At 35.0% G+C, this 12455-nt stretch overlaps 1 protein-coding gene and 1 long non-coding RNA gene across 4 annotated transcripts; one reads left to right on the top strand and one right to left on the bottom strand.

Annotated features, from left to right (window-relative positions):
- The first annotated feature begins 1910 nt into the window (after positions 1–1910).
- LOC144431931 (uncharacterized) lies at positions 1911–4311 on the top strand. Its single transcript, XR_013480282.1, has 2 exons — positions 1911–3416; positions 3525–4311. It is a non-coding gene; the product is annotated as an uncharacterized LOC144431931 (long non-coding RNA).
- A 132-nt stretch (positions 4312–4443) lies between these two features.
- Positions 4444–10155, bottom strand: LOC120342017 (uncharacterized). Of its 3 annotated transcripts, none has more exons than XM_078119670.1 (12): positions 9898–10155; positions 8671–8881; positions 8329–8435; positions 7902–7977; positions 7695–7827; positions 7246–7411; positions 6889–7057; positions 6480–6577; positions 6159–6230; positions 5704–5856; positions 5084–5249; positions 4444–5010 (listed from the first exon to the last, which is right to left on the bottom strand). In XM_078119670.1, the coding sequence occupies exons 1-12, from the start codon at positions 9997–9999 to the stop codon at positions 4895–4897; spliced, it is 1569 nt and encodes a 522-aa protein (XP_077975796.1). In that variant the 5' UTR covers positions 10000–10155; the 3' UTR covers positions 4444–4894. The 3 variants fall into 3 exon arrangements, with proteins under 3 accessions (XP_077975796.1, XP_077975820.1, XP_077975781.1); XM_078119694.1 differs by having other exon boundaries at positions 7695–7824; XM_078119655.1 differs by having other exon boundaries at positions 4445–5010; positions 7695–7830; positions 9898–10154.
- Positions 10156–12455: the final 2300 nt, after the last annotated feature.

Raw genomic sequence — 12455 nt, 5'->3', positions numbered from 1 at the left:
AATAAATTCTCTCTCTCCCTCCAGAGTAGAGCTTTGCGTCAGAATATATGATGACGTCACAAAACCCCAGATCCATGTTTGAGTGATTTGAATGAGAAATATTTGAGGGACAAGCATTTATATCATAAATTTCACATCATCTGACACCACAATAAGATTTTTATTTGGTCAGGGCATCATAATAGCTTTTCAAACATTTTTAAGTTTATTGTGAGATGAGTACCGGTACCGGTAAATGATTAGCCAGAGACAATGTATAACATTTATAGAATAGAATTCAGGCTACATATTTATCTCGTGGGGAGAGAAAAGCCGATAAGACGGCGTAACCATATGACAAACCACGGCCTCTCGTTGGGTTACCAGTCCACGTCGGGTATGGGATTAGTTAGTCATTTTATTTTTTCGGAAGCATGGGCTTGACGGCGGAGGAGGCCGTAACCGATCAGCGTTTACGTGAAACACCCTACGGCGGCGAGGAGTTCAGCAATCCTCTCGCACAAAACTACCCTCGCATGGGATTCGAACCTGCGAACACACGTAGAGTAATCAGAGGTGCGGTGGCGACTGGCGAGCGTATTCCTAACGCTTAGCACGATGGGCCACACCACCGCGCGGATTAGCATTTCCTGCCCTTACAGTCCCTTGTAGGGAAACACGAAGGAGAGTATTTAAAAACAAGTTTAATATGGAAACATTAAGAATACAGTAAGCTGTCAATTTTAAAGGTCCGTGGCAAAAGAAACAGACAAAACTACTCGTAACAGAAAAAAAACGCCAAAGGGGTGGAAACGGAGGGACAACGTCTAATTGAAATACTAAAACGGCAAACGAAGTAATATTTCACATGCGATAACACGTAAGTCCACGTAAACTGCTCCCCTGCGCGAAACGACAATACCTAACACAGTTCACTAAATCAGATTTTTATTTATTCTCATCATTTTCTAATCTATGACATTCCACCAGGCGATTCTAAGTTTTCATCATTTGTAATTCATTTATGTCAAAACCAAAAGGGTGGCTTTGTTATCCAGGCATTCTATTCCAAACAAGCGCCTGTATGGGCATACACTAATATGCAAGGGCCGACTTTGTTTCTCTTATTCTAGAAAAACACAGGATTGAAGCGAGAATCTTATCTTTTTTTTAATCATACTCCAACATCATTCAACAAATGAGTCGAAATGACGAGTTTAACTCTACACTTTTTTTTAGATTCGAGGCACTCGGGCTTTTAGTTTTCGTAATTAAAGTGCTGATTTGTGGCAGCTGGACTGTGTTGTAACAGAGAGACAGATTTATTACTTATCGATCTCGATCGGTAAGTATATTGATAGGTATTTGTTTGTTTCACTTTCGTATGTCACGCGATATCTCACGAAAGCCGGCTCCAAATTTTGCATGTGCATTCATCATATCTCGGACCGGCAGTCTATTGATTTTGGATGAAATATGTCATATATATAATTAGGAAGTTAATAACTAATTAGTGACGGCACACCGTGTCGCTATTGTGTCAGGGCGAAGGGAACACGTGGAAGGTCGATAAGTCGGCGGTCTCCGATCTCTATCTAGTTGTTTCGTCAAGGAGAAAACGACCAACGGTACAAAATATATATATATATATATAATACTCAACTTAATTAGGCAGTTTAAACCGAATTAAATTCATCAAAAAAAAAAAAAAATTCGTGTTAACCCATCTTCCAGTTTCGCGACAATCGGTATTTTAACAACCAATCCTACACTATAATGATTTAGAGTTTACTTTATTTAGACGGTCAGTGACTCTTGGCATAGTGGTTTCCGTAACTACGCTTAGAGAGTACGCGTGACCTTGCGTTTGGCAAGTTGCCTTGTACAATATATATATATACAGTATTTAAATTGCAACAGTAGAACTATAGCAACTAACCCTCAAATGTACCCCATTTCATGTTGAAATCATCAAAACAAAGTTAATTTTTCCCAAAATTCGAACAAAGACTTTCGTAGGAATTAAATTACACCAGTTTTAAGAACATAACAGGTTCCACCCAGTCATTATCAAATTAAAATTTATATTCTCAAGACCTTTGGCACTGATTGAAATAATTATCTCTAAGTTCCCATCCGTACGATGTACCTAATTACCCTTATTGAGATAATAGGAATTTCTGTTTATAACGTGAATCACGAGCTCACGTTTACAGCATTTAATTGGATTTATGATCAACGTATAAATACGACTCCGATATCTTTCGATAGAGAGAAGACGATGTAAATTGTAAACCATTCTAAGCTAGTCTGGATAAATGTTATAAGATTTATATTCTGTGTGTCGTGGAAATCTGAGAATAAAATCAAACAGAGTTTTCTCAATATATATGCTATAAATGGTGACAAAGCCGACTTGAATTAATCTTCTGATGTGGAGTCAGATCAACGGACAACAACCAGGACAAGCAACAATTTGACGGAATCAACCAAAAAGCTGACCAAGCAGAAGCTTTCAACAAGTGCCGAGAAACCGTCTCTACAAAACGTGCGAAAATCAAATTCGACCAACTTACGAACGTCGGGGAGATTCAAATTGCCGGAACAACGATTGAAGTAGCAAATTGCTGACAAGCCGAAATAATCAAAAACATTATGAAAAGACAATAATTTCAATTGAAAACAGTTGAACTATGGTAACGGACTCTGGAAACGTTAAAATCATGAATATGGACTGTATTGAACATCGATCGAAATGAACTCTTTTAGAAAATGATATATGTTCGAGGTGAAAAACCTAATCAAAAAACGAACTGTTGAAAACAATGAACTATATGTACTGTTTTACGGTAAATTACGCGCTCTATTCCAAACAATAGAGATATTTTCGCGCATATATAATGGATATACAGATCAGGAGCATGTCATCCTACAATTTGTTTCATGATTTGCAGGTTTTTCTCCTCAATGAGACAGATATTTTTCATTCTTCCACTATTACTAAGGTAAAGTACTTCTTTTTCTTCTTATATATACATGGCGTTTCATTCGGTTTTCAATTTTTATAAATTAATTAAAAGTAAAACTTTGAATATTCTAATTTCAAATACCTTTCAAGAGATTTATATTATTGAAAATTTGCGGTTAGCATTCCTTTTTCGATAAATAGATTTCATTAGGATTAAAATGCTTTCTAAAAGTAGATTCGAGCGAGTCATACTTTTAATTATTTACAAAGCCGTCATATAGAACGGTGAAATAATAAGCTCGTTAAACAAAAATTGTATCCAAAAGCGTTATTTTTTCAAAAAAGCTCTGAGATGGCATAAACTTAAAAATGCGTTTTTTCTTCCCGACATGGGACAAATATATAGACCAACTAGGTCGCAACGCGTTTTTTCTTCCCGACATGGGACAAGCATATATTGACCAACTAGGTCGCAACGCGTTTTTTCTTCCCGACATGGGACAAGCATATATTGACCAACTAGGTCGCAACGCGTTTTTTCTTCCCGACATGGGACAAGCATATATTGACCAACTAGGTCTACTAAATCGTAACAATGCGATAAAGCGAGTATAAGTATTTTAACTTAGCGAAATACATTAAATTGAAAATATGTTTTAACCGTCCAAATCAAAATTTTTCAAATAAAAATACGCCATCCTTCTGTAATTCTACTTTACAATCTTTACCCTTTCTATAAACTCTTCTTCATTTCAATGTCGTGTCTCATTATAGATCATATACATTTAAATATTTTTTGACCTATATATATCATTCATTTTAGCATTGTGTATTGTATTTTTCTATATATTTTCAATTTATTAGAGGGTGCCAAATCTTTAAACTTCCAGTTAGTAAGATGGGGAGATAATATAGCAACTAACCCTCAAATGTACCCCATTTCATGTTGAAATCATCAAAACAAAGTTAATTTTTCCCAAAATTCGAACAAAGACTTTCGTAGGAATTAAATTACACCAGTTTTAAGAACATAACAGGTTCCACCCAGTCATTATCAAATTAAAATTTATATTCTCAAGACCTTTGGCACTGATTGAAATAATTATCTCTAAGTTCCCATCCGTACGATGTACCTAATTACCCTTATTGAGATAATAGGAATTTCTGTTTATAACGTGAATCACGAGCTCACGTTTACAGCATTTAATTGGATTTATGATCAACGTATAAATACGACTCCGATATCTTTCGATAGAGAGAAGACGATGTAAATTGTAAACCATTCTAAGCTAGTCTGGATAAATGTTATAAGATTTATATTCTGTGTGTTGTGGAAATTTACAAATAAAAACATATAGAGATTTTTAACGCATCTTCATTCACGTGGGCGTTGAAGCTGAAGAGTGAACGGGTGACTTGCAAGTCAGAGACAATCTACGAAATAGCAATATACGGTAACATCACATACATCTAACAACCATTTATGCTATAGAACAACAGTATGTTGCCCAGCTCATTTTCGTGAAAAGCAAGGTCTACAAGCACGCAACTGCGTCTTTCAAAAATGCAATAGCGAAATCTCTTATTGCGATTCTAGAAAAACCTCGTAAACACTTGAAGAAAAACGCTGTCTGATGACTCAGTCGTATCACTTGCAATCGTCAGACGCCAGGGCTGAACAAGCACATATTGAATGGCGAATGTCAAAGTAGGCACTTTACGAAACCTCTGATTCGGCGAAAAAGAATCTAACGACTATTTACAATATTTGGCGAATGCTTTACTAACACGTTAAATAGTAACGAAGTTTGCAACTGGACCCTTCGCTTTTAATGTTAGTTGATTTTTTAACACACCAGGATGGGAAAGGTCCATTTAATTACACTATTATTATGTTTTGGGTACAATTATTTGTATTTCTTTGTGTTTGTTATCCAATTTCTTCAACTAATGAGTAGCCAACTTCTTCAACTCTATGCGATCAATTTTTCCCAGTTTTGATTTCGGTATTTTGTCAACAAATTGGATGCCACCTCTTAACTGTTTGTAGTCGACAAGTTCTCCTGTATGTATAAGAAATAATTTTGTATAATATTCAAAATAGTGGTAACGAGTCTAGTTTTTATATTTCCGTACTTTTAATAAGCTCAAGAAGTTCATCAGAACTGACAGATGGAAGTTGTTTTCGTACAACCAAAGCTTTTGGTAATTCTCCACAAAGCTGATCAGGAATTCCAACCACTCCAGCATCCCTAACGCCGGGATGTTTTAGAAGAATATTTTCAATTTCGGCTGGTGGCACCTAAACATGATACAATAGAGTAAAAGACATAATTGGGTTGCATTCGAGTAGGATGAGCACATGTATTTTTGTTCAAATTCCAGTATGGCATCATAGCTGATGCATACTCGAAAATATATTCGGTAAGACATTTACCATCATAGATTCTCGTTTAGCCGAAAGCGTATATATAAACAAGATTGCTGTGTCGTGAACTCGGAAAATAGACGATGTTTGTAGATAATCAAAATGTATTACAGAAGACACACAGTCATCGACTTACGGTAAGCATTAAAAAAAAGAAGAGCGAGACATAAAACCAAGGTCACGTATGAAACAACGCGAGCCATAATACAGTATTATACCACAAAGATGCATTGCTGCCGATCGGGTTTAGCTACTAAATGTTAATCTGAAAATTATTTTATTTTCTTGAGATAGAACGCAAATTTGACAAAAACAAATGATGCTCTACCTGAAAAGTTTTATACTTTATAATTTCCTTGATACGACCCACTACGTACACCATATTATTTTTAATATGTCCGATATCACCGGTGTGAAGAAATCCGTCTTTGTTTATTGTTTGTTCTGTAGCTTCGAGATTTCTGTAATATCCTTTAGTCATCTGAGTAAATGAGGTAAAAGGTAAATAAGCATCTTTCTCGTAAATCCAAAGTCAGTTTCCATTTACCCTAAACTAAAGAATAGAAATATCATTTCAAGTTGTTTTGAATAAGTTGTACTGCATTAGTAATATATTCTTCACGTTATGTATATTCCCGTATTGTTTATCATCAATTATCGTCATACCGGGTCCTAATTGTACTTATTCAAATCAACTTAGCTTCGCAACTAGGCTTAATAAGAAGAACATAACAGATGATTTCAGTATGTGTTTTTATGTGTTAAAGAATTGTTAGAACGTACCTGTGGGCCTTTGACTAAAATTTCACCATCTTCTCCGGATTTCAATTCTATTCCGGTATTTGGATCAGCAATCTGCAGTATAACAATTAAAAAAAATGTTTTGATGTGCTGTGGCGAATTTTCAAAAAAGAATGAGTAATTGTATGAAATAAAGTTTTACCATCAGTATCTACTTACGTGTTCTAAGTGTTACTTTCTATTTCAAATCTGATTTGGTCTGTAGTTTTTTTTTTTCTAGCTCATTTTCTTAACTATTTCAATTCAGGATATAGCAATGAACTAAGTCTTATCACTGCAAAAAATTACAATTTAAGATCTTACCATCATCTCAATATTGACGCTGATTGAACCGACCGCACCAGCGAACGAGTGTACATTGTTGTTTATTGAAATAGGGATAAATTCCGTCATTGCATAACCTAAAACACGGTCCGGTAAAAAAGTTGACTGCCTTTGTACACAATAAGATTTTTGCAGTGAGATTTTTATTATGTATCATTAACAAGATATATTTACTCTATTCGGCGCATTTATATATATTTTGCCCTCAACAAGGCTCTTCACAATTTACCACTGCCAAGTAAGAATCTACTATAGTTTGGAACTACGGATCGGCATTACCCACCAAATTTATTACACCCTGGTTGAGACCGTGTGCAAAAATTGTGTCGTGAGCTAAATGGATAGCTTCATCCTAAAACTCTTGCTGTATAAGTATTTGTCAACATACCTGGAACCATTTTAATGTTGAACCGTTCGGCAACATCTTTCATTATTGAAGTTGAAATTGACGCACCACCGGTCAACGAGGTTTTCCATGATGACGTATCATACCTCTTGTGCAAATCTGTTTGGGACATTTCCAGCATGATTGGCGGCACCATAATGAAATGATTCACCTTAATTGATATTTGAAAAACGGCTTAAACACACAAGTGCTTTAACAGCTAGAATACTTTTTTGTACCAAAGGGTAGTAATTACTTCCAAATTTGCATTGCTAAAATTGGAATACACACGATGTAGTTGGCGAGTTAATCGACAAAAGTTATAACGAGCGATCTTTTAGGAATTGTGCTTTGTCATACCCGGTAATTTTGCATAGCAACCAGGGTCCTTTCAACATCGAATTCACGGTCCATAATAACTTTACACCCTCCCTGCAAAGCTACTGAAACAAGCACATATCCATTGACATGAAACATCGGTCTTTCATTGTAAATCGTTTCTCCTCGCTTGTGGCCGAAATGATACCTTGGAAATACCACATAACAAATTAGAAAGCTACAACCCTAGTACCCTACCCAGGGAAATATAATTGAAAAAGGGCCTTATTAATAAAAAATAATTACAAAAAGGCTTTATTCTTATCAGATCTCTCTTAATTATAACTCGTTTTTTTTTAAGATTTAGTTGTTGAATCATATTCTTACTCCGCGCGAATTTATCAATATCTGATCAACGATTATGTTTCTATTGAAACTTTCAAGTCTCAGATTATCAACATTCTCAACAAATTGCATTTAATTTCTCTCACCAGCTAGATAATAACGTTGCAATCATACTGTAATGGGTGTGCATTACACATTTTGGCATTCCTGTAGTTCCACTTGAATAAGGCAAAATGGCCAAATCCTCTTTTGGTGATATTTCGAAATTACGGACCACTGCTTCTAAAAGAATACATAATCTGGTAATAAATAGCATGAAATCATTCCACGGTGAATAATTTTAAATTTCTCACCTTGCTCCTTTTCAATTGCTAAAATGCCTTCATCCCACGTTTCAAAGTCATCACTTTTCCCAATGACAATGATTTTCTAAAATGCAAACACATACGGTCGTTTTCGAGCCAGAGCCAAATGGAAATTATAGAAAACAAAATAATAATTTATTTCAACACTTCTAATGACTTACTTTCATTTTTTAATCGACTATAATCCATTTGGTTAAAAATATACACAAGACACACAATATGTTATGTACGAGTATGTAAGGCAGGTATTCTATCAATGACGTTTAACTATAATAAAAATAAAAAAAACTTAAATTAAACCTTCTGAACACTTATTTTCGTCCGTAATAATTATATTATTTTTTGTAGAGTTTAGTAATATTTCATTAATATGTAATACAACCATTAGTTTTAGAATTTGATATGCCTATCTGACTCTGATGGTATTTGTTTGTTCGACAATTCTCTTCACGACATCGATTGTTTCATCAGATATAATGAGCATCTTTGGTTCCGTGATTTTGAAGTTATGCTGCATTTCTCCTACAAGCAGAGATAAACGCAATATTGAGATTTTGTTCGGGATCTCAAATGTGTGAAAGTTCTTCAATGTTTTCAATATATACCGGACGCCTGTAATTTCTCGTTTGAAACTAAATCAGAGACTAAGACATCATGATCCCAATAATTTGACAAATTTAATACGAAAATGTCAGAATCAGATTGTATTGTAAATGAAAACTTTGTTAAACATTTTGTTAATCTATTCATTATTTACCTTCTTTATATGAAGGATTACATGGTGATATAACTGCTCCACAAGATATCACTCCCACCATTGCTATTACATATTCCAAGCAATTAGGAAGTATTAGACCCACGACATCTCCCTTATTTATCCCTTGCTTTTGGATAAATCGGCCACATAATTGTATTTGCTTGTACAGCTGTCTGAAAGTAAGTTGTTTACCTTCAACGGTGTTGTCAATCTGTTTAAAAAATTAAACAAAGTGACACGAATCCTATAAATCCGATACAGGTCATTTTCCATCATGTAAAACACATGTTTTGCTTCGGCGGCAATTTAACAAAATGGTGTCAAGTAGGTCTGGGAGTTTCAGGGAAAACACTTTAACCGTTAACCGGGTAAAATTAACCGGTTAACCGTAACATGAGATTTTACCTAATAAGTTATAATTTAAGCAAGTTACGTACGTCGCAATGTTTTCAAAATTATTTCGCGTGATAACCCTGATTTATTTTGGTATCGCCCGAAATCGTTCACGGATTGAGATAGTTTCAAGATTGATCCACTGCAAGAGATATGCAGCGTACTTCGGACATATGGAAGTATTTTTGTAAGAAACGATTCCGTTATTAAATTAAATGAAACTTTCAGAGTTCGATATGCAACTTCTCCTTCGAGATATCATAAAACAGCATCAACTGCGATCAGAAGATACTAGCTATGAGTTCCATACAAGGTTAAACGAGTGCACCATCAGATCGTGTATATAACACGCCCGGGGATATTAATTCAAAGCGTTCGTCACTACTACCCAAAATGTCGATATGCTAATATATTCAGAAAGCGGACTGGTTGAATGACAACCCTCTTACAATAAAATCGTGAAAAATATAATATGCCCGGAAACTAATTCTGAACTTATTTCAAAGCAATATATCATAGCTAGCTTGTAAAAAGTGACATCAAAAATTGGTCGTAAACTGATAAGTGTCGGAAAACCTTAGTTTAAGGTGCAGTATTATCTGATGTATGTAAAGTTATCCTTCTGTGACGCATTGCGCAAAATGTTTTGCAGAATTTGTAAATTCAGCTAGTTCACACACGTAGCGCCGCCATGGGTTAGTGGAATTTCAACTACACGTGGTAATGCAGTAGTTTCTCATTAGTACAAAAAGTACTTGAAACTATTTAAATTTTAGACTAATAGTTGAAATTAGAGGTTTTGGCTAACATCAATGATTAAAATTCGATACTTACCATTGCAATTTCGTCGCCGTATTCTTTTATGCGTGACAAGAAGAAATCACTAAAAGGTACTTCTGGGATATCCAAAACCCCATGAGGTGATTTTACTGGCATTTCGATTGAAGTATACAATTAATACAATTAACTGCTTTGGAAAAGACATTAATATTTATCATCTTTATAGGCTTAAATATTACACACTTTCTTTTCGAACGCAGGTCTATCGTTAACGTATAAAGTTTCACTCACAGTCGACTAACATTTTAACGTAGAAATACCCATTCGCCAAGTAGCAATACATTCATTTCTGCAACGAGAGTTCGTTATTAGTTATCTTTATTATTGCGCACGACGCACGACTGAAACAGATGATGAAGAGAACGCGCTTTTCTTTCTTTCACAAACTATTCTCATTTGTTTGGCCTATTTTGTGATGTGATAATAAAGTTCACTCCAGCATTTTACGGACGGCTAAAATATGGTCGAAGAAGTGTGAATAAAGGTGCTTATTATATTCTATGGTATTGGGGGTGTCAGCCGCCACTTGAAGGTGGGTTATCACAAAAATTATTTTTTGATGAACTCGATTCTGTATATTTTCAGACGCTTACATAAATCTACACAAAAATAGTACCAGTAGTTCCGTCATTGGTATTCTGTGTAGTCGAGTTATCTCTGAGATTTGTCCGTGTCGTCGAGTCGAGGAAGAAAAAGATGAAATTTTCTTTAGAAGGCTATTACTTTCATTTATTTCTAAATTTCGTATAAATTTTGTGAGATCTGATATTTAATTCAAAATTTCGCTGTATTATTTTTATCCTTGGGAACACGGTTTTTAGTCCGCGTGATGACTAGCGGTCCGTTTCGATTCTGCAAATTCTTGCTTCAAATTTTTTTGAAGGTATGGTAAGTTACCGTACCGCATATGATTATCGGGGAATTTATATTTTATTTTGCCCTGGTAGTAGTAGTCAATCAATCAATCAATTTTATTTCGGTCACTCTGAAAGAAACAAAACAACAACAAATGGACAAACAAAATACAGAGGACCTGGAGGGCGGGCATAACTTAAAAAAAAAAGTTAAAACGTGCAAGTACGTGCCCGTCCACCAAAAACAGTCAAAAGAACACAATAAAACAAAAACACGATGTAAAATCGGGCAATACATTTTAAATTAATTTTAAAATGTGAGACGTGTATATGTATAACAACAGTGCTTTTCCTACAAAAATATGGAATAAGAAACACTCGTTGACGTAAAATGGTGATGCTGTAGTTCAATTTCATTGCAAAAATGACACATTGACAAAAATTGTTACTAAAAAACAAGCTCGCTAAATAGATTATATGTTCTATACCAGTCTTTACAGTATGATTGCAGCGTTATTATCTTGCTGGTAAGAGAAATGAAATATATTTTTTATATTTATAAAAATATTGATGACCTAAGTCCTAAAAGCTTCAATAAAAGCGCAATTCTTGATCAAGTACAGAAATTGATTAATTCACGCGAATCTGGAATACGACGAGTCAACAACGCAATCTTAAGAAGAACTTATTCGAAATTCACAGAGATCTGAGAATTGTTTTAGGAGGATGAAGTCGTCTGTAGAGTCGATTTTGATAATTAGGATCTTTTTTTAAACGTTATCAGGAAGAGAATTCATTTGCCTGGGTTATGATTTTAACTTTCTAGAGTTCTAATGTTTATGTGTTATTTTCAAGGTATAATGTTGATTACAAACAGGAGAAACGTTTTTTTTTGTTTTGATGTCTCTGCAGGGAGGGTTAAGAGTTGTTATGGATCGTTAATGTGATGTTGAAAGGGTAGACCGTACATTTGAACCCATGTGTATATCCGTGGGGTCAATCTATATGCGGGTGCTAAACCCATGTGTTAGGGTCAGTATAGGTTCAAATAAATGCCTTACGTGCAATAGGATGCAGGTGCAATTGTCGTGGGTTCAAATGTACAGGAACCGTTGAAAGGACCTTAGCTGCGATACAAAATTACCGGGTATGACAAAAGTCAGTTGCAAAAAGATCGCTGATGATTTCATAATCGAATCAAATATTTTTTTGAATCGAATCGCTAATACTTGGCAGCTATGTAATTTTATGTGACTTTTCATTGCAATGGGTCCTCTATATCAGACACATAAATTACTGAAAACATGGAATCTGCCACTCAGATTGTTCGCTGAGTGTTCACACCCAAAAAAAAAGCAAATTTCATCGATAACGATAACTCGAGTGGGACACGACATTTTCAACGCATTATCAACAATTATGGCGCATTAGTATAAATTATAGAAGAATATTGACAATTCATTCATCCATTTTATTATTGTTCATGAACTCGGACTCGACTTGTAAATATAAGCAGCAGTGATTCAACTTGACGTGGATCTGGATTTTGCTGAGACTCGGACTGGAGATATGTCACTGTAATTTTGGATTTTGAACATCTTTTGATCTCTATCTACTGTATGTGTATGTGTGAGTATGTGGAAAAACTTTCTCAGATTGCTGATCAGCTTTTTCCAAAAGAAGTTCGCGTTCGACTTT

Source organism: Styela clava, chromosome 1 (genome assembly GCF_964204865.1).
Source record: "Styela clava chromosome 1, kaStyClav1.hap1.2, whole genome shotgun sequence".
NCBI classification, from domain to species: Eukaryota; Metazoa; Chordata; class Ascidiacea; order Stolidobranchia; family Styelidae; genus Styela; species Styela clava.
Note: the sequence above shows the minus strand (reverse complement) of the source record. Positions and strands in the feature narration are given on the sequence as shown.

Coding starts and splice junctions, on each gene's coding strand:
- LOC120342017 (XM_078119655.1), bottom strand. CDS start 9,999: ATGCCAGTAAAATCACCTCATGGGGTTTTGGATATCCCAGAAGTACCT. Junction 8,882..9,897: donor ACGGCGACGAAATTGCAATG/GTAAGTATCGAA, acceptor TTTTTTAAACAG/ATTGACAACACCGTTGAAGG. Junction 7,978..8,328: donor AACAAACAAATACCATCAGA/GTCAGATAGGCA, acceptor TTTGCATTTTAG/AAAATCATTGTCATTGGGAA.